Source organism: Salmo salar, chromosome 20 (assembly GCF_965601325.2).
Source record: "Salmo salar chromosome 20, fSalSal1, whole genome shotgun sequence".
NCBI classification, from domain to species: domain Eukaryota; kingdom Metazoa; phylum Chordata; class Actinopteri; order Salmoniformes; family Salmonidae; genus Salmo; species Salmo salar.
Genome location: NC_138310.1, coordinates 51741374 through 51761680, shown reverse-complemented (window position 1 = coordinate 51761680; position 20307 = coordinate 51741374). Strand labels below are relative to the sequence as shown.

The 20307-nt window shown below is 46.4% G+C and overlaps 1 protein-coding gene across 6 annotated transcripts in view; it reads left to right on the top strand.

Moving 5' to 3' along the window:
- Positions 1 to 17457, top strand: part of LOC106580770 (pleckstrin homology domain-containing family G member 1) — an 86869-nt gene extending 69412 nt beyond the window's left edge. For 3 of the 6 annotated variants that reach the window (XM_082966503.1, XM_082966505.1, XM_082966504.1), the window contains 8 exons: positions 1422 to 1553; positions 1701 to 1883; positions 2115 to 2207; positions 2286 to 2372; positions 2575 to 2608; positions 2744 to 2821; positions 3133 to 3231; positions 3818 to 4296. In XM_082966503.1, coding sequence (XP_082822629.1) covers positions 1422 to 1553; positions 1701 to 1883; positions 2115 to 2207; positions 2286 to 2372; positions 2575 to 2608; positions 2744 to 2821; positions 3133 to 3231; positions 3818 to 3876 — 765 coding nt within the window. In that variant the 3' untranslated portion in view covers positions 3877 to 4296. Of the gene's footprint in view, positions 1 to 1421; positions 1554 to 1700; positions 1884 to 2114; positions 2373 to 2574; positions 2609 to 2743; positions 2822 to 3132; positions 3232 to 3817; positions 4474 to 4688; positions 6346 to 6640; positions 7797 to 14146 lie in introns of those variants that run through there. The other 3 variants (XM_082966501.1, XM_082966502.1, XM_082966500.1) reach the window with 3 other exon arrangements.
- The last annotated feature ends 2850 nt before the right edge of the window (positions 17458 to 20307 follow it).

Genomic DNA, 20307 nt, shown 5'->3' with positions numbered 1-20307 from the left:
ATATGATGATACTGATCCAATACTATCAATGTCAAACTTATTCAGAGAATACGACTATATGTATAAACCCTTTATTTTACACAGAGGAATGGTACAGGGCCCGTTGTAGACTGAGTTTCCCTTCAATCCAAAGCATCCTGTTTCTTACTCTGCACTCCTTGCCTTTATTAGTGTGTGATGCTCAGCAGATCAGGGGTGCAGCTAGCGAGTAAATAAAGCATAGAGATGCTGTGAAATGAAATAAGGACCCTATCATTAACCGAAAACCCCCAAGTCACGCAGACTCTCAACTCATGGCATTTAACTAGCTGTATTTGGACACTGATCAGCTACCTAGGCTTCTCTCTCCAAGCCCATCTCTGTGGTGATTATTCTCAAGTATGGGTAGCTGCAGCCCAATATGGCAAGTGGGTGTGTCGAAAGGAGTGGGTTTATGGAAAGTGAATCAGCTCATTTCACAGTCGATAAACCAGTGCAAATGAGGGAGCTCTATTAACCTGAGCCATGGTGCGCTGGTCTATGGCCCCATTGGCCTGTGATGTGAACAATAATCTGTGCCGCTCTGTCACGTTGTCAACAAGGCAGCATGGTGCACCATCCAGAAACAACTCTTTTCCATAAAATATATATTGGAATTTAGGCTATGTCACTTTTGTTTTGAGACAACTTTGCCGTGGGCTTTGAACGGGGCGTCTGTGTCACACCCGGGAGGCAGCCTGGTTCCAAAACGTATGCAGTCACTTTTCACCCAATGCATACTCCTCCCACCGGGGTAACCTGGGCTAGCTAATCAAATCCCCTCATTGACTAACGCACCAGTGTTGTATGGAGGTGACTGCCGACCAGAAGTGCTTCCCACTGGGGGGGTGTCTTATCACAGTGTCACAGGCGGTAGATAACGTAGCAATTTTTCCCTCCCATGATTTTATAAGTTGGATATCAGCCTACACAAGAAATAACTAATATTGACAACCATCTCGATGTCACTTTGGCACATACAGTAAGCAACAACACCGGGACACAGTGTCCTTCGCTCTCGCTTGCCAAGCACTACTGTCCCGCAACGTTGTGGGAAGTAGAAACCTAGTAGCCAATATTAGGGTGACAGTCACGGTAAGAACACACGTACAACGCATACAAGCAACAATACACCCATCATCAGTGCTTTTAATAAAAAATGGTCAGTTTTATAACTGAAAATGCACAATCATTTGTGTAAACTAAACACTGAAATACAACTAATCCTCTGACTCCAAAACAGAAGTTCAAACTCTCGCGGTACGGTAGTTGCCTGGTTACTCCTTTCCTTTCGACACACCCACTCGCTCGGTCTCTGGTCGCCGTATTGGGCTGCAGCTACCCCTGTCTCGTTGTACCGACACTAATAGAAGCCTAACCTCACTATCACCCCCGTGTGGCAGGAGCTGGCCAAACACTTTGATAAAAGTGACCCTGGCTACGAGGTGGTGGAGGATGCCATCATCACCATGACAGCTGTGGCCTGGTACATCAACGACATGAAGAGAAAGCAGGAGCACGCCATCAGGCTGCAGGTATGGACCACCAGTCAGGCTCTGCCCAGTCACTCACTACAGCAGTTCTGAGGAAACTACAGGATGTGTTATCTATGACTCTGTTTTTGAAGGTTAGAGGTCAACCTTGGGTCAACACAAACATTGCTTTTCTTTTGGCTCTGGCAGGAGATTGAGAGCTTGTTGACCAACTGGACAGGTCCAGACCTGAATGGCTTTGGGGAGCTGGTGTTGGAGGGCTCCTTCAGGGTTCAACGGGTCAAGAAGGAGAGGGCATTCTTCCTCTTCGACAAGATGCTGCTTATCGCTAAAAAGAGGCTGGAGCTTTTCATCTACAGCACCCATATATTTGTGAGTGACGTGCGGACAGCGGAATGAATCGATCAGATTATTTTGTTTCTGTAAATGCTATGGGCATGTATCTTTAGAGATGACGCCTACACCAATCAAAAAAGTGAAATGTTTTTGTTTGTCGCTTGATTCTTTATCGTGTACTGATACACTTATTTCCCCTCCACTGCCTTTCCTCTCATATTTCATTCTCTCCTTTCCCCCCATCTCTCCACCCTTCTCTCCATTCAGTGTTGTAATCTACTTCTGGTAGAAACCATGAAGGACCCCCTGTGTTTTAAGGTGTCCGATCAGACCATCCCCAAACAGCAGCACATTGTACAGGTACGAGTAAACCAAAGAACAGGACATTGTATTGTGTCAGACCAGTGTACATAAACTACCCTCCTACCCATATTACAGACCAAGAACCAGGAGGAGAAACGCCTTTGGCTGCACTACCTCAAGAGACTGATAGTAGAGAACCATCTTGCCTCTCTACCCCAGAAGGTGAAACATTACGGTCAATGCTGCCAATATGAATGGCAATACTTTTCAGCCAAATTTAACACTGAAGGCTGTGGCTGTACTGAAATTGAGAATATTGTATTCACTCTGTAAGGTTGTGCTGCCACCTCATGGCTATTTGAAGTTAATGCAAACACTGTCACAAGTCGAACAATCATTGAAATACCATACATGTATTTTTCAGGCAAGGCAGGTACTCGGTGACAACTTCTGTCAATGTGAGTTTCACATTTCAAACCATCATACTTTCACACACCTACACTTTTCACTTTCAATTTACACTGTATTTGACACCAATCGTGCACAGCTTACAATCATGTACAACTCAGTAACTTGCAATTTCTATTTCACAGCTCCTCAGTTTGATCAGGATCATTTAAAAAAGTCATCTCCAAGATGCAATGAATATCATCGAGGAAGACGCCAATCAGGTCAGGACAAGCCATTCTTACCTGTAATGCACCTAGTATCTCATTTGTGTGTGAACCACTTTTATTTTCTGTTGGATATCTTTACTGGTTTTAAGCACCTTTTTTGTCATAAATCTAGCAAATAACAAAGGCCTTTTGCCTGTCTGGTCTGTGTTTGCTGAGTTAACTGAATGCTGTGTGTGTGTGTGTGTGTGTGTGTGTGTGTGTGTGTGTGTGTGTGTGTGTGTGTGTGTGTGTGTGTGTGTGTGTGTGTGTGTGTGTGTGTGTGTGTGTGTGTGTGTGTGTGCGTGTGTGTGCGTGTGTGTGTCCAGAGCCCCCAGAGTTCATCTACACCCCAGAGAAGGCCAAGAAGAGCCTTCCCCTGCTTCTGGAGGGGAACTTGTCCTACCGCCGCGGCAGGAGGCAGTCTGGTGAGACTTCTTAGAGTAGGAGTGCTGATTTAGCCACAGTTTAGCCTTTTAGATCATAATGAATAAGGTTATATGGACAGATCCTAGATCAGCATTCCTACTCAGGAGGCAGTCTGGTGAGACTTCATGTCTATAGAACAGGGTCCACATTCATAAAGAGTCTCGAAGCAGAAGTGCTGATGAAGTATCAGTTAGATCATATATATATTTTTTAAATGTACATTTAACCTTTATTTTAGTCAGTTAAGAACTAATTATCCGGGGAACAGTGGGTTAACTGCCTCGTACTAGGGCAGAACGACCGATTTTAACCTTGTCGGCTCGGGGATTCAATCCAGCAACCTTTCGGTTACTGGCCCAACGCTCTAACCACTAGGCTACCTGCCGCCCCAGTACTGAATAATTAATAAGATTACATGGACAAGGAGCACCTGATCCTGAGACGCTTTATGAACAAGGGCCCAGAGAGGAATCACCTACGGCACATTACTTGGACTAAACGTACAGTTAGCTAGGAAATTTAAATGCATAAATGTAATAATTGGAAATGACAAATTCTTGGATGCTTATGGGTTTTTCTTTACAGCTCCAACTAAAGACTTCGAAACAGCATTTCATGGTGAGAGTGGTGAGAATGCTTCTTAAAGGATTTTGTTTATCTTGCTTCCTGGTAGTACTTCGGTCTGTCAGGGCTGAAAGATTTGGTATGTTTATAATGGAAAGTAAACACACACTTGTTTGTTTCCCACGAACCATTCCCATCTTCTCATGGAATCCAGTCTCTTCAAAGGTAAGCTTGATTCCCGACTTGTTCCACACTTAACCACCCACACAACTGTCGTACACATAAATCAATCATCAAATGATATCTCATTGGAAGGAATTACTATGAGCAATGCCTTGTTGGCGTTAGAAATGCTATTGAGTAACACCCTCCCTTCCTGACTTTCTCTGTGCCCGTGTTTATACGCATGTCCATCTCCATAGGCTGGCAGCGAGGGGGAGCTGTGTCATGGGGCAGATAGCCTGGGATCCTCAGGCAGCACCAACACCCTGGCCTCCTCTGTGATGGAGGTGGAGGCTGAGACAGAGTGGCCGGACTCCTGCCTGGGCCTGGAAGATGAGGATCTATCCCCCCTGACCCTCCCGCCCAACCTCTCCATCACCGAGGAAATCATGCAGTTCATTAACCAGAGCCGCGTGCGAGAGGGAATGGCCGAACTCAAGCATGACATAGTATGGGTGGGCTATATTGTCTTTCACAATTCACACATTGTTAAACAGTTGCCATGGATTTGAAGCAACCTGTGCCACTTGTCTAGTCACTAGACATTAGTGTCTAGTTTTATGAGCTATCAATTCCTTCCTGAGTTAGTGCTGCATTACTTTACCGTGTACATATTTTATGAGCCGCAGGGATGACTGACTTTTTGGTTTTTGTTTCTGTCTCTCCACAGGATTCACCCCTGGATGAGTCTCTGGAGGACCCAACAACTGAGCCACCTCCATGTCCAGTTGCTCAGCAAGGAAATGACCAGCCGCTTGCTTCCCCTACAGAGGAGACTTACGAGTCGCAAGACCTCCATCCCAATAGTCCAGAGGAGATAACAGTGCAACTGGAGGGGAGCAGAACCAAAATGGAAGACCAAACTCTTCCACCCCGTCTGTCCAGTGAGTCCTTAGAGGGAGGTTGTGAAGGTGGAGAGTCAACACCTTTGGCATCTGATGTCATAGAGGAGATGCCTCAGGAGGAGAGCACATCAGCCAAAGAAACCGAGACAGTTGAGGAAAGAACTGCATCAGAGGTGGAGGACGAGCAAACGATCAAAACCATGACACCTCTCTCTCCTGTAAGCCTACCTGACAAAAGGGAGAGGGAGAAAGAACTCTGCTTTGACCTCCCCAACGAGGACAAACCCTCAGAAGCTCCTGTCTCTCATCTCTCCGTCCCAGAGGACACAACACAGAGCCCTCTGGCGCCCAAGAAAGAGACCCAGCTCACCAGGTCCGACAGGCAGATCATCGAGAAGATCCGCAGCTACTACGAGGCGGCTGAGGCCGAGGCAGGAGATGCAGGAGAAGGTGACAGCAGCCCCACCCCCAGGAGAAACAGCTTCTCCCTCATCATCCCCACCGGCCTGGTCAAAGACTCTGTGTCCCGCTTTGCTGTCTTTGGCCACCAGGACAGCCTGTGTGACTCGGAGAGCGGGCGCTCCGATGGGGGGGCAGAACCAGAGCCTGAGTTTGAGCTGCCCTCCCCCCTTCCATCAGTGCCTGACCAGGGAGAGGGAGCCCTCAGCCCAGACTGTTCCTCTACTTCTACTGCAGGTTCCCAGGAAGATCACAGCCAGGCACCAGGTCAGGGTGAGCCTGCTGTGAAGGAATGTAGCGGGTTTGAGCCAGGGAGCAAGCTCCTCCCCTACAAAGAGTTGATGAAGGAGTGGAAAGAGAAGGAGAAAGTAGGAGCTGCTGTTAGTACAGAGAGGGAAATCGCACTTAACCTGTTAACAGACATAAACAAAGAGGCCTCATGCAGTGATGAAGCAGCCAAAGTGATCACAGAAGACCAGCAAGTAATCAACGGCCAGAGACCAAGTCCAAGTGATCTGGACGCAGAAACTAAAGAGGCCCAGAAAGACTCCACTGTCCCTCCACCTACAGGCCTCCATGACAGTAAGACCGCCCCAGTATCCCAGGCTGGGTTGGGCAGAATCAGAGACAGGAGTTCCCTCACTGGGAACCTAGAGGGCCTACCCAGCCAGATCAAGGTGGGCCGCTGGTCCCGCCACTGTAAAATGGTGTCCTCCAGCCAGACCCTGTACGAGGGGGCAACGGTCGCAGACGTGGCGGGGATAGGCCTGTTCGAGGCCAGCCCCGGTGATCCATGTCTGGTGGAGAACTCGGAGAGGATCCTCAGTAAGGTTCAAATGCTGGCTCGCATGTACAGCGCAAAGGCCAGCATCATGAAGGTGCCACTTCACCACAAGAGGGTGTGTGTGGGTCGTGCACCGTGGACCGTCACCACCAGGCACAGTGTCCCCCCTCAGGCCCAGCCACCACAGCAGCATCGTGGGGAGAAGATTACAGTAAAGAGAGCTCAGAGCCATTCCACTGGTCAGTACATTTAACATCCTTTAGGAATGGCTATGATTTGATTTAATAGTGTAGTTGTGATGAAATCTGAAGACTTCTTGGTGTCTTATTGTTTCATTTTCACTGAATTTGTTTTAGTAAACACTATTAATAATGGAATAACACTTACAAACTGTGATTTACCATGTTTGATAGTGAAAGTAAAGCCTTCATATGGTTAGTTAGGAAACACTATGAATAAAACATGACATGTAAAGCCTCCATATTGTGTATCAGTGAATGACAGTGTTTGGGATGTTTTTTGTGGGTTTTACAGGTTGCCAGGAGATTACTTCAGTTTCCTCAGAACCCCAGCTCTTTGGCCACGTCCTTGTCAGTGAACAGCTGTCCCCCACCTACCGCCAGCAGGAGAATAGCTACGTCCTGGCCGGACCCAGGGACAGTGTTACCAACCTGGGAAACACGTCCATTACCTCTCCACCCTCCTCCCCTCTGACCACCCCACCAAAAACCCCTCAGGTTGGGCCTGAGGAGGTAGTGACGACTGCTGTGGAGGGGAAGCTTATGGAGAACCAGTCTGAGGAAGCAATCTCAGAAGCTGAAATGCAGAGACCTCACTCCAAGAAGGGCTTCCCAGTCCAGGAAGGCCCCATCCAAGGGTTAAGGATTGAGGTTCCAGCTGATGGTCATCCAGGGACCCCAGAGATGTCTGTGAATCTCAGCAGGACTCAGGCAGAGCAGAAAGGACATCATCTGTACTCCATCAGGGAAGATCCTTCTCTGGGGACAGCAACCTCTTTAGCAGGCCCATGTGGGAACAAAGACGGGTCTCCAGGGGTTGGAGCTGCAGAGGAACTGCTGAAGACCATTCAACAGCAGGCTCCAACTGAACCAGAGACAAGCCAGGTGGTGAAGCCAGACGAAGACAATTTAAACACCAAGATAATGTTACCTTATGTGGCCAGTGGGGCTCAGAGGGGGAGTTCACCCCAGATGGCCCCTGGTCATCAAAGTAAAGCTGAATCCACCAAAGAAAAACTACGAGATGGCACTCTAGATGATTGGGATGTTTCACCGGCATCGTCAAAGATTTCCCCCCATATCTCCGACACATCTCCCACACAACAGAGGTCCATCTCTGGGCTAACTGAGGGGTCAAACCCCTTAGTGTGGCATCCCACTCAGTCACCTATGACTGAACCCATGCAAGCAACACATACATCTGGTCAGAGAGTCAAGGAGAGTCAAGTCCTAGAGGATTCCAAAGAAAAAGAGGGGGAGATGGTTCCCCATCCGTGGTCATCGCTCCAAAGCCCGACACCTATACATCCGCCAGGGGTGCAGTCCTCTGACTGTCTGCCTAAGTTCACCAGCCAAAGACCACCCAACCTGCACCTGCCCACTAGCATGGGTAGAAGGAGCCTTCCTATCAATTGGAACGGATCAAACAACGCCACACTCCCCAGCCAAAGGTACAGTATTTAATAGGACTTAATAGTACAGTAGTAACACAATTTCACCGGTCCATTGCTTAATTCTTCCACGAAGAGTTCTTGTAGATAATAAGCAGAATCTACCACACACCCAAAACCGATTTGTGAAGGTGCTGGAGGCAAAAGGCAAAACTGGAAAAACATTAAAGAAATTTGCATCTGACTGGAAGAGTGCAGAGACTTTTTCCTGTTTCTCGACTAAGAGTTCTTAAAGAAATTCCATGAATAAGATAAGACAGTACATTGTTATTCACAGAGTAGATGGAAAGAAAGCATTTTAGTGAAATGCTATATGCATTATGATTTATTTTGACTATTTTCTACATTGTAGAATAATAGTGAAGACATCAAAACTATGAAACGACACATATGGAATCATGTAGTAACCAAAAAGGTATTTAACAAATCTAAATATATTATAAATTTGAGATTCTTTAAAGCAGCCAATCTTTGCCTTGATGACAGCTTTGCACACTCTTGGCATTCTCTCAACCAGCTTCACCTGGAATGCTTTTCCAACAGTCTTAAAGGAGTTCCCACATATGCTGAGCACTTGTTGGCTGCTTTTCCTTTACTCTGCGGTCCAACTCATCCCAAACCATTTCAGTTGGGTTGAGGTCGGGTGATTGTGGAGGCCAGGTCATCCGATGCAGCACTCCATCACTCTCCTTCAGCCTGGAGGTGTGTTGGGTCATTGTCCTGATAGTCCAACTAAGCACAAACCAGGTGGGATAGTATATCGCTGCAGAATGCTGTGGTAGCCATGCTGGTTAAGTGTGCCTTGAATTCTAAATAAATCACTGACAGTGTCACAAGCAAAGCACCCCCACACCATCACACCTCCTCCTCCATGCTACACGGTGGGAACCACACATGTGGAGATCACCCGTTCACCTACTCTGCATCTCACAAAGACACAGCGGAACCAAAACTCTCAAATTTGGACTCATCAGACCAAAGGACAGATTTCCACCAGTCTAATGTCCATTGCTCGTGTTTCTTGGTCCAAGCAAGTCTCTTCTTATTGGTGTCCTTTAGTAATGGTTTCTTTGCAGCAATTTGACCATGAAGGAAAGATTCACACAGTATCCTCTGAACAGTTGATGTTTAGATGTGTCTGTTACTTGAACTCTGTGAAGCATTTATTTGGGCAGCAATTTCTGAGGCTGGTAACTCTAATGAACTTATCCTCTGCAGCAGACATTAACTCTGGGTGTTCCTTTCCTGTGATGGTCCTCATGACAGGCAGTTTCATCATAGCGCTTGATGGTTTTTGCAACGGCACTTTAAAAAACGTTCAAAGTTGTAAATGGCTCAAACGCATTAAGAAGGAAAGAAATTCCACAAATTAACTTTTAACAAGGCACACCTGTTAATTGAAATGCATTCCAGGTGACTACCTCATGAAGCTGGTTCAGAGAATGCCAAGAGTGGGCAAAGCTGTCATCAAGGCAAAGGGTGGATACTTTGAAGAATCTCAAATATAAAATATATTTTGATTTGTTTAACACTTTTTTGGTTACTACATGTTTCCATATGTGTTATTTAATAGTGTTGATGTCTCCACTATTATTCTACAATGTAGAAAATAGTAAAAATAAAGAAAAACCCTTGAATGAGTAGGTGTGTCCAAACTTTTGACTGATACTGTAAGTATTCACACCCCTGAGTCAATACATGTTAGAATCATCTTTGCCAGCTATTACAGCTGTGAGTCTTTCTGGGTAAGTCTCTAAGAGCTTTGCATACCTGGATTGTACAATATTTTCTAATTATTCTTTTTGAATTTCTTCAGACTCTGTCGAGTTGGTTGCTGATCATGGCTAGACAGCCATTTTCAAGTATTGCCATATATTTTTAAGCCAATTCTTTTCAAAACTAACTAGGCCACTCAGAAACATTCAATGTCATCTTGGTAAGCATCACCAGTGTATGTTTGGCCTTGTGTTTTAGGTTATTGTCCTGCTGAAAGGTGAATTTGTCTCCCAGTGTTTTTTGGAAAGCAGACTGAACTAGGTTTTCCTCAAGGATTTTGCCTGTGCTTAGCTCTATTCCATGTATTTTTATCCTTAAAAAAATCTCCCTAGTGCTTACCGATGACAAGCCTACCCATACCATGATGCAGCCACCACCATGCTTGAAAATATGAAGACTGGTACTCAGTGATGTGTTGTGTTGGATTTGCCCCAAACATAACGCTTTGTATTCAGGACATAAAGTTAATTTCTTTGCCACATTTTTTGCAGTTTTACTTTAGTTCCTTATTGTAAACAGGATGCATGTTTTGGAATATTTTTTATTCTGTACACGCTTCCTTCTTTTCACTCTGTCATTTAGGTTAGTATTGTGCAGTAACTGCAATGATGTTGATCCATCCTCAGTTTTCTCCCATCACAGCCAATAAACTCTGTAACTGTTTTAAAATCACCATTGGCCTCTTGGTGAAATCCCTGAGCGGTTTCTTTCCTCTCCGGCAACTGAGTTAGGAACGACGCCTGTATCTTTGTAGTGACTGGGGTGTATTGATACACCATTCAAAGTGTAATTAATAACTTCACCATGCTCAAAGGCATATTCAATGTCAGATTTTTTTTTTTAATCCATCTTCAAATAGGTGCCCTTCTTTGTGAGGCATTGGAAAACCTCCCTGGTCTTTCTGGTTGAATCTGTGTTCGAAATTCACTGAGAGACTGAGAGACCTTACAGATAATTTAATGTGTGGGGTACAGAGATGAGGTAGTCATGTTAAACACTATTATTGTACACAGAGTCCATGCAACTTATTATGTGTGTAACTGGGTGCGTACTGGCGGCAGAGAAGTCAGGCGCAGGAGAGCGAAAACTGATTTACAACGGTGTCGTTTAATTAACATAAAAACCACCGTAAACAGAACAATCAATGAATGGGTCAAACAAAACCCGGTATCCACCAGCATAACATACACAAGCACTACAAGAAACAATTCCGGACAAGGACATGGGGGGAACAGTGGGTTAAATACACAACATGTAATTGATGGAATTGAAACCAGGTATGAGGGAAGACAAGACAAAACCAATGGAAAATGAAAGGTGGATCGGTGACGTCGACCGCCGAACGCCGCCCGAACTAGGAGAGGGACAGACTTCGGCGGAAGTTGTGTGTCACGTCCTGACCAGTAAAGGGGTCACTTGTAATTGTAGTATGGTCAGGGCGTGGCAGGGGGTGTTTGTTTTGTGTGTTTTGGGGTTTGTTTGTTTCCAGGGGAGTGTTCACTCTCTCTTTAGTAAATTACGAAGATGAGTACTATACCCGCTGCATTTTGGTAACCTTTCATCGACGCCTGGGACAGAACCACCCACCAGAAGAAGACCAAGCAGCGGAAGAAGGAGCAGCAGGAGAAGTATTTGGAGTCATGGACGTGGGAGGAGATCCTCGATGGCAAGGGTCCATGGAGCCAGGCTGGGGAGTACCAGCGATTGAAGAAGGAGCTGGAGGAAGCAAAGAGGGAACGACGGAGGTACGAGGCGTTGTATCCTCCTATTCAGGAGGTGAAGAGGCAGCCCCCCCAAAAAAACATTTTTGGGGGGCAGCATAAGGGGAGTGTTGCTAGGTCAGGGGGGAACCCTGACCTAACTTCCTGGGCTATACGGAGGGAGCCATGGAGGAAACCAGAGCCGGTCGAGGAGTCAAGAGTGGATGACGATGCTGGATTCCGGGGAAAGGGACCGGTGGAGAGCGCACGACGGAGCAGACGCACAGAGGGAGGAGCTAGGCAGCATGGAGGTATGGGCACTATGTCGCCCATAAGCACTCAGAGCCCGGTGCGGTCGATACAGGCTCCGCAACATTGTCGTGCGACAGCTAGCCGGCAGCCAGGAAAAAGTGCGCCGGCGCAGCGTATCTGGCCTCCAGTGCGGCTCCTCGGCCCAGGATATCCCACGCCTGCTCCACGCACGATACCCTGCATTCCCCAGCACAGCCCAGTTCGTCCTGTGCCAGCGCTTTGCCCTTGCCGGGCTAGAGTGAGCATTGAGCCAGGACGGGTTATGCTGGCTGTAAGTGTCAGACCTCCAGAGAGAATCCTGCGCCCAGGATATCCTACGCCTGCTCCAGGTATGGTGCGCCGCATTCCCCAGCACAGCCCAGCTCGTCCGGTGCCAGCGCTCCGCCCTTACCGGGCTATAGTCAGCATTGGGCCGGGACGGGTTGTGCCAGCCCTGAGCGCCAGACCTCCAGTGCGCCTCCAAGGCCCAGTACGTCCTGTGCCTGCTCCGCGCACTCTCCGTCCAGTGACGCTCCTCAGCCCGGAGCCTCCAGCGACGCTCCCCAGTCAGGAGCCTCCAGCGACGCTCCTCAGCCCGGAGCCTCCAGCGACGCTCCTCAGCCCGGAGCCTCCAGCAACGCCTCTCAGCCCGGAGCCTCCAGCGATGCCTCTCAGCCCGGGGCATCCAGCGACGCCTCTCAGCCCGGGGCCTCCAGCGATGCCTCTCAGCCCGGGGCCTCCAGCGACGCCTCTCAGCCCAGAGTCTTCTGAACGGGAGCTACGCCCAGAGCCAGAGCCACCTCCGTAGTTGGAGGATTGGGGGGGGGTGTTAGCCCTTCCCTCCCTCCCTTTAGGTTTGGGGTTGGTTTTGTGGGTTTCTTTTGTTTTGGAGGTGCAGTCGGGGTCTGCATCTTCGGGGGGGGGGGGGGGTAATGTCACGTCCTGACCAGTAAAAGGGTCATTTGTAATTGTAGTATGGTCAGGGCGTGGCAGGGGGTATTTGTTTTGTGTCTTTTGGGGTTTGTTTGTTTCCAGGGGATATGTTCTAGTTTTCTGTTCCTATGTGTGGCCAGATATGGCTTCCAATCAGAAGCAGGTGTCTTTCGTTGTCTCTGATTTGAAGCCATACTTAGGCAGCCTGTTTTTCCTGTGTTTTTGTGGGTGGTTTTCTGTATAGCCGTGTGCCTTACAGAACTGTTGATGGTCGTTTGTTATTTTTGTTTAAGTGTTCACTCTCTCTTTAATAAATTACGAAGATGAGCACTATACCTGCTGCGTTTTGGTCACCTTTCATCGACGCCTGTGACATCGTGACAATGTGACTTGTTAAGCACATGTTTACTCCTGAACTTATTTAGGCTTGCCATAACAAAGAGTTTGAATACTTATTAACTCAAGACATTTCAGCTTAAAAAATGTATTAATTTGTAAACATTTCTAAAAGCATCATTCCACTTTGACATTATGGGGTATTGTGTGTAGGCCAGTGTCACAAAATCTAAATTTAATCAATTTTAAATTCATGCTGTAACACTACATAATATGAAAAAATTCAAGGGGTTTGAATACTTTCTGAAGGCACTGTAGACGCAAAGTATGTGAAAAGGCCCCTGAATGTCCACAGCTTTAGAGGTTATATCGAGTGGTAAAATTATCCATAGTTCCTATTTTGCTGTATAATAATAAATATATAAATTGTTTAGTTTTATTTTGTGTACATCGCTGCTAAGAGCTGAATTGCATATATAAAAGTACACACGGTGTCACACTCTGACCTAGGAGAGCTGTGTTTTCTCTGTTTAGCTAGGCCAGGGTGTGATAGGTGGGTGGGCATTCTATGTTTTGTGTTCTATGTTTTGGCCGGGTATGGTTTCCAATCAGAGGCAGGTGTCTATCATTGTCTCTGATTGGAAGCCATACTTAGGCAGCCTGTTTTTCCTTTGTTGTTTGTGGGTAGTTGTTTTCCGTTTTGTCAGTGTACCTTACAGAACTGTTGTCAGTCGTTTTATTGTTTTGGTTCGAGTGTCTTCATTAAAAGTTTAAATATGAGCACTATACAGGCTGCGCTTTGGTCTACTCATTTCGACGCCTGTGACACACGGACTGTCAAAGTAGTTTATATACACGAGACTGAGCTATCGCTGCCTGCAGTCCTCTCCTCTCAATCCTGCTTCTCCTCAAGCCAGTGTTGTGGCATTAATCAGTCCCTCCAGGATTTCGTCGGGATTTTTTGTGATATTTTGCATGGCAATATGCAGTGATTTAATCGAATTTGTAGTGAAAATGCACTGACGAGGATCTTTTTGTTGTTGACGTGTGGCTTGATTGATCCATATTATGCAGTGATTGGTTGAAATTCCGAGCCCTCTTTTTGTACTGCACTGATGGGTCAGTTTTATGCGATAATATTGCGATGATTTGGCTGTTTTATGTGGAGATAGTGCAGTGATTGGTCAAATTTGCAAGCCCTTGCATATTATGTGTGAAATTGTTGATTTTGCTCAAAATGTTGCCATCGCGGAATCCTGGAGGGACTGATTAATCAAGTCCATTAATTTCCTCTTCTCTTTCCTTTGGTTATAGACTACCACCTGCTCCACTGAAGTCCAGAGAGCCAGGCCAGGATCCTTCAGTCCCATCCATCCACGCCTCAGGGTTGTCCCCCATCAGACAACCTTCCTCCCAGTCTTCACTGGAGAGATCAGCCACCCTGCCTCCAGGTATCGGCCATCCCATGGATGCCAAGCCCCCCTCCGCCTTCAGCCCCAGTCTCCACCATCGCTCTCCCTCCCCAATCAGGGGACTCCCCTGCTCCTCTCCCACCCCTTCTGCCTTGACCAAGTCCCTGGCTGCCTTCTGCATCAGCCAGTCCATCAGCCAGAGTCTGGCCAAGAAGAACGCTCGCCTCCAGGACCAGGCCACCCCTCCCCCAGATAGTCCAGTCCCTCTGGCTCCCGCTCCCACTGCATCCCCACTCAGGATGAGGTCTCCCTCCCCCAAACTCTCCCCTGGCCCTAGCGGCCCCCCTCAGTGTCCCCCTTCCCCTCTCCGGTCTACTTCACTTCGCTCCAGCCCATGCGCATCCCTATCCCCAGCCCTGTCCCCCCCACCATACCGCAGCCAGCACTCAGTCTCCCCAGCCCCCCCAGTCAGCCTGCATCAAACCGCCTCTTCCTCTGCCTCCCCCAGGCCTGTTGCCCTAGACCAGCCACGTTATATTGGTTTGAATGGAAATAGCAACAACAACAACAACACCACTAGCGGAGGATTGGCCGTGAATCACCGGAAGCCACCGTTAGCGAGTGCCAATAGTATACCCCATCCCCATGATTCTCTTTGGAGTGGTTCTACTCACACTTCCAACAGAGTGGCAAGGCCCTTCTCTGCCTCAGAGCCCAGCTCACGAGTGCAGTCCCCCTCTCACTCCCCATCTCCATTCAGCAGGATCTGCTCCCCACCCCCTGTCCAGAATCATACAGGCCCTCTGATGAACAAGCCCCCCAACCCTAGAAGCACCCGGGCAGGAGGGGCTAGCCCCTTCAACCACCTGGGCCTCTCCCTGGAGCTCTCCAGGGCCTCCTCAGCCTGCTCCTCAGGCATCATCTCCCCTCGTATTACCTCCCCTCCGCCCATCGGGGTTCCTGCCAATGTGTGGGGAGTCGCCGCTCCTCAGCCGCGGAATGCCAAATTGGCATTCCCTCCCTCCTCCATAGCCTCACCCACATGGAGAGATGGCTTATCCCCCTCCCCGTCCATTCAGAGAAGCTACAGCACCGCCTCCCCTCCCCCATCTGGTTTCTCCTCATGCTCTCCAACCCCTTCTCAGAACCTGCGGAGGACCAAGGGGAGCAGCCTGCCCTTCTTCAGCCTGGCTGACCGACCACCCAGCCCAGTCAAGAATGGGAGAAGGTCATGGGGAGAGAGCGGAAGGCGCAGGGCTGTGGGTGCGGAGCAGGAGTCTGGGCTGATGAGCCCCCGAGGGGGATCCTACTCCAACAGTGGCTCCTACAGCGGCTCCAACAGCGGCTCCCCATCCTGCCTCAGCCCCGGCGCCTTGTCCCCTGTCAGACTGGCCCCTGGGAAGAGCAACCACGGCGGGCAACACTTCACCAGCATTGCCTGGCCCGACGTACGAGAACTCCTGACCAAGTATGACAGTGGAGACAGCCCTGACCGGAGCGCTCCAACCTCCCCTGTCTGGCCTCAGGATGAGTGGGGTGACCCAGACCTTGGGGAGGACAGTTGCCGGAGCCGCCTGATCTGTGCCTATGTGCCTCGGGCCTCCCCAGCCCCAGACATGGGCACGCCCATCCAGTACCCTCACAGGAGTGAGCCAAAGCCAGAGGACACCTCCTCAATGCAGGCAGACAGAAGGACTCTAAAGACTAGCTATGCTACCACAGTGAACCTGCAGATTGCTGGCAGTGGACGAATCACTTCCTTCAGCAACACCCAGGTTAGCTTGAGCCAGACCTTAGCCCCTGTGGTAGACAGCCAGGGCAGACGGAGGGTCAGCATCAATGCCTGCAACCTCACCCTTCCTGTTCCCCAGAACTGCAAGAGGCTGTGAGGGGCTGCGATTGGGGGACCTCCTCCAAGGTGCCTTATGCCTCAGTGAAAGTCTAAATAGGCACTTTACCCTGAAACAGTGGTGTTCATATAGATCCTATGAGATATAACTCCAGGTCATAAGGTAATGAATTACATTAGACTTAATTGGACAGTAGACTGAATCACCTGTTCTTCCAGATGACAATCTGACAATGTCAGGGATTCTGCAACCAACTCCACGTACCACCGTCCGGCCACCTACATCACTGTCCAACAGGACACCGACTGAACCCACAGACAAATGTCTTTTCCGGTGTCGTTTTTATTAGTCTTTTTGTTCTTGTTTGTTCTTTCCAAATAAATTCTGTTAAACAAAAAACAATGTATTGTTTACCAAACTCCTGTGTTTGTGCTTGTGGCTGGCATGGTGAAAACTGTCAATTATTTTCTTTTATTTATGAAGTAGTCTTATTTTGTCTGCATTTCTGGCACTTAATTTTATGTCTTTATTTTGCACAATGTCCTCAGCTGTTGTCACGACTTCCGACGAAGTCGGCTCCTCTCCTTGTTCGGGTGGCGTTCGGCGGTGGACGTCACTGGCTTTCTAGCCATCGCCACTCCATTTTTCGTGTATCCATTTGTTTTGTCTTGTTCCCTGCACACCTGGTTTTCATTCCCCAATCAATCTACATGTATTTATTCCTCTGTCCCCATCATGTCTTTGTGAAAGATTGTTTGTGTTACGTGTTTATTGTTAACGCGCCAGACTGGTTTGTTTTTTCCGTGGTATTTCACGAAGATGTTTATTGTTAAACATAATTCTTGTGACTGTTTTGTGCGTTTTGCACTTTTGCCTCAATAAAGTGTGCTCCTGTTCACAAATCTCTGCTCTCCTGCACCTGACTTCGCTACCAGTACGCACACACCTGACAGCTGTGTGTGTTAAGACGTATCTGTGAAGGTAGATTTTATTTCACACCAAATCATTATATTATGTGTTCTAACCTATGTAGTTTTATCAGTGATTCAAAAATATGATTTATTTGGTTACATAAGAGCTGAAAATAAGGGCAACAAATTTCAGGGAAAACAAAGTGTAAGAAAATGTATGTTGTGAGTCATTCACATGCATTTTTATTGCTGTACAACACAGTGTCTTCAGGCTACTGTGTCCCATTTTGATAGTATAGACCTAGCTACTTTTTTAAGTACCGTATTTAAATATCAGTTTTGAAATTGTGTGAGCTCCTGTGGTCAAAAGACTCAAACAACTACTGTGTTTATTACTTATGTGTATTTCAGTTATTTGTACTCCAATAATAATAAAAATATTAAAGACCCTTTGATGTTGTCTGTCTCCTGTATAAATCCTCCAAGTATACCTATTATTGATTAGTCAATATCCTAGAAAACATAGTTATTAACACTGAATGCCAATTTTTCTATGCCTACTTTTCCGAAGGAAAATCGTTCCCTGGACCTGATCGACGTGCCTGTGTCAAGGTCGATCGGAAGTGGGTGAATGATTATGAAGAATAGTGATGGAAGCTCGGCTCTTTTTACTGACTCGGATCTTTTCGACTCGTTCAGTCAAAATAAATCTTTCGACTCATTTCGTTCATTTGAGTCATTAATCCTGCTGTAGAATTAAACGAACGACTAAAATGAACGATTCAATAAGAAAAATGAATCATGACTCTCGAGTCAGTATAAAAAGTAGCGTTCAAAAACAAAATTCGTTCGCGAACTGCACATCACTAATAAAGAACTGGGGCTGTGTTTGGGTTGGACTCTCTAGGCTACGCTCTGAGTGTAACATTTGAGTATTTGAAATTTCACGATTTTGTTGCAGTACAAATATTATAGATTTTAGCTACACAATTTGAACTTCAACTGTGGATTTTAAAGTGTCCTAGATCAACTCATCTGCTTCTTGACGGAATTACTTTTGTTTTCACTTTGTTCCTACATATGGTGCAAACGTCAGTAGCCTTCCAAGCTGATTTACCATGTCCGGGTAAATTACTGCAATATGTGTGAACCAGTAGCCTACTGTAATAGAGAATAATGTTGCATTTCTTTTGAGTACCTATCCCAAATGACACTGAAAAAACGGAACTATCTTCTTTGCATAAATCGCGCGGTGACTTCCTTTTACAGTAGGCTAGGCTGTATGAGATTCATATTTTTGATGTATTTAACTAGGCAATAATTTCCCGTAAAATAGATTTCATGAATCCTGTGGTGTTTATTTAGCCCTGGTAGCACACGCTTTCAGGTGAATGTTCAAAGTGCAATAACGACCATGCCAGTCCAGGCATTGCTTACATATCTATCCTATTAGATTCTAAGCTGCGGGAGGATCTCAGAAAATCGATTTTCTTCACTACTACAACTTTGGGAGATATTTCAACAAAACGATTTTGTGAAATGTTGAAAAGATATACAAGCAGGAAAGCCTTAATAAGATAAATAAAACAAGTTTTAGATCATTTTTGAACAAAGTAGTAATATGTTGGATGACTGTGTTGGGGGCAACTCGCCCCTCGCTCCCTAGTACACTACTGTTACATCATGTCAATTTCATTATAACATCATTTTGCTCCCAAGTCAGGTATGGTGTTCATAAATTAACTCTGGAGTGCCAGAGTGCACTCGTAAATTCAGAGCCTTCGCTCTCGGATTGTTCAGGGCGCACACTGAAACTGGATGCTCACGCAGAGTAGTAGGGTTGATCTGAACGTTCTGACCTCACAACGGCAGTCACGCTAACTTGCCAGCAATTTAATTAGGCTACATTTTTCTGCAACGTTTTTACTGACAACGGTCATATTCAACGGGTGTTGCGCGTTCGTAAATTCGCCAGTTATTCTGCGCTCTGGCACACTCCGACAAGAGTGTTTTGAAATCGGAGCCAGACTGAATTTACGAACACACCCTACACCCTACACTTCTCGACCCAGTCCAGAGGAGACTTGGAGCCACGCGGACCGTGTGGCGCAAGTGGAGATTTGCGGAGCTTGCTGATGGTTAGTAAGTGTCCTTTGGGCTGCAAAAGTGTTCTAAATAAAAATGAGGGCTTTTAACTAACTTTTACGACTTGCTCTTTTTATTATTAGATGGTTATGTGTTTATTTGTTTATTATTTGATTTAGAATTGTAGGACCCTGTCACGTTGTATAAATGATAGGAGACAGGCGCAGGAATACGAAATATGCTTTTTATTTACTTCACCCAAGATAGCGCATGTCGTGAACATGACGGGGACGAAACCAAAAACAAACACGTAAAATATAACACAAGGCTGTAACCCAAACAAAGAGCGAGGTGTAAACCTCGAATATATATACACAGGACGAGACCCGTAATAACAAGAGCACAATAACGCGTAGTACCAAAGCCGAAACAGAGCACAGGTGCTCACAAGACCAACGGACATGGAACAATAACCGACAAGGACAAGGGGGGACAGAGGGCACCTATATGCACATACTAATCAGGGAAAATGGGAACTTCCGGTGTCGTAAAAATCTGCCGTTTCCAGCTACAATAGTAATTTACAACATTAACAATGTCTACACTGTATTTCTGATCAATTTCATGTTATTTTAATGGACATAAAATGGCTTTTCTTTAAAAAAACAAGGACATTTCTAAGTGACCCCAAACTTTTGAACGTAGTGTGTGTGTGTGTGTGTGTGTATATATATATATATATATATATATATATATATATATATATATACAGTACCAGTCAAACGTTTGGACACCTACTCATTCCAGGGTTTTTCTTTGTTTTTACTGTTTTCTACATTATACATTTACATTTTACATTTTAGTCATTTAGCAGACGCTCTTATCCAGAGCGACTTACAAATTGGTGCATTCACCTATAATATCCAGTGGAACAACCACTTTACAATAGTGCATCTAAATCTGAATGATAGTGAAGACATCAAAACTATGAAATAAAACATATGAATCATGTAGTAGCCAAAAAAGTGTTAAACAAATCAAAATATATTTCATATTTGTGATTCTTCAAAGTAGCCACCCTTTGCCTTGATGACAGCTTTGCATTCTCTCAACCAGCTTCATGAGGTAGTCACCTGGAATGGATTTCTATTTACAGGTGTGCCTTGTAAAAAGTTAATTTGTGGAATTTCTTTCCTTGTTAATGTGTTTGAGCCAAT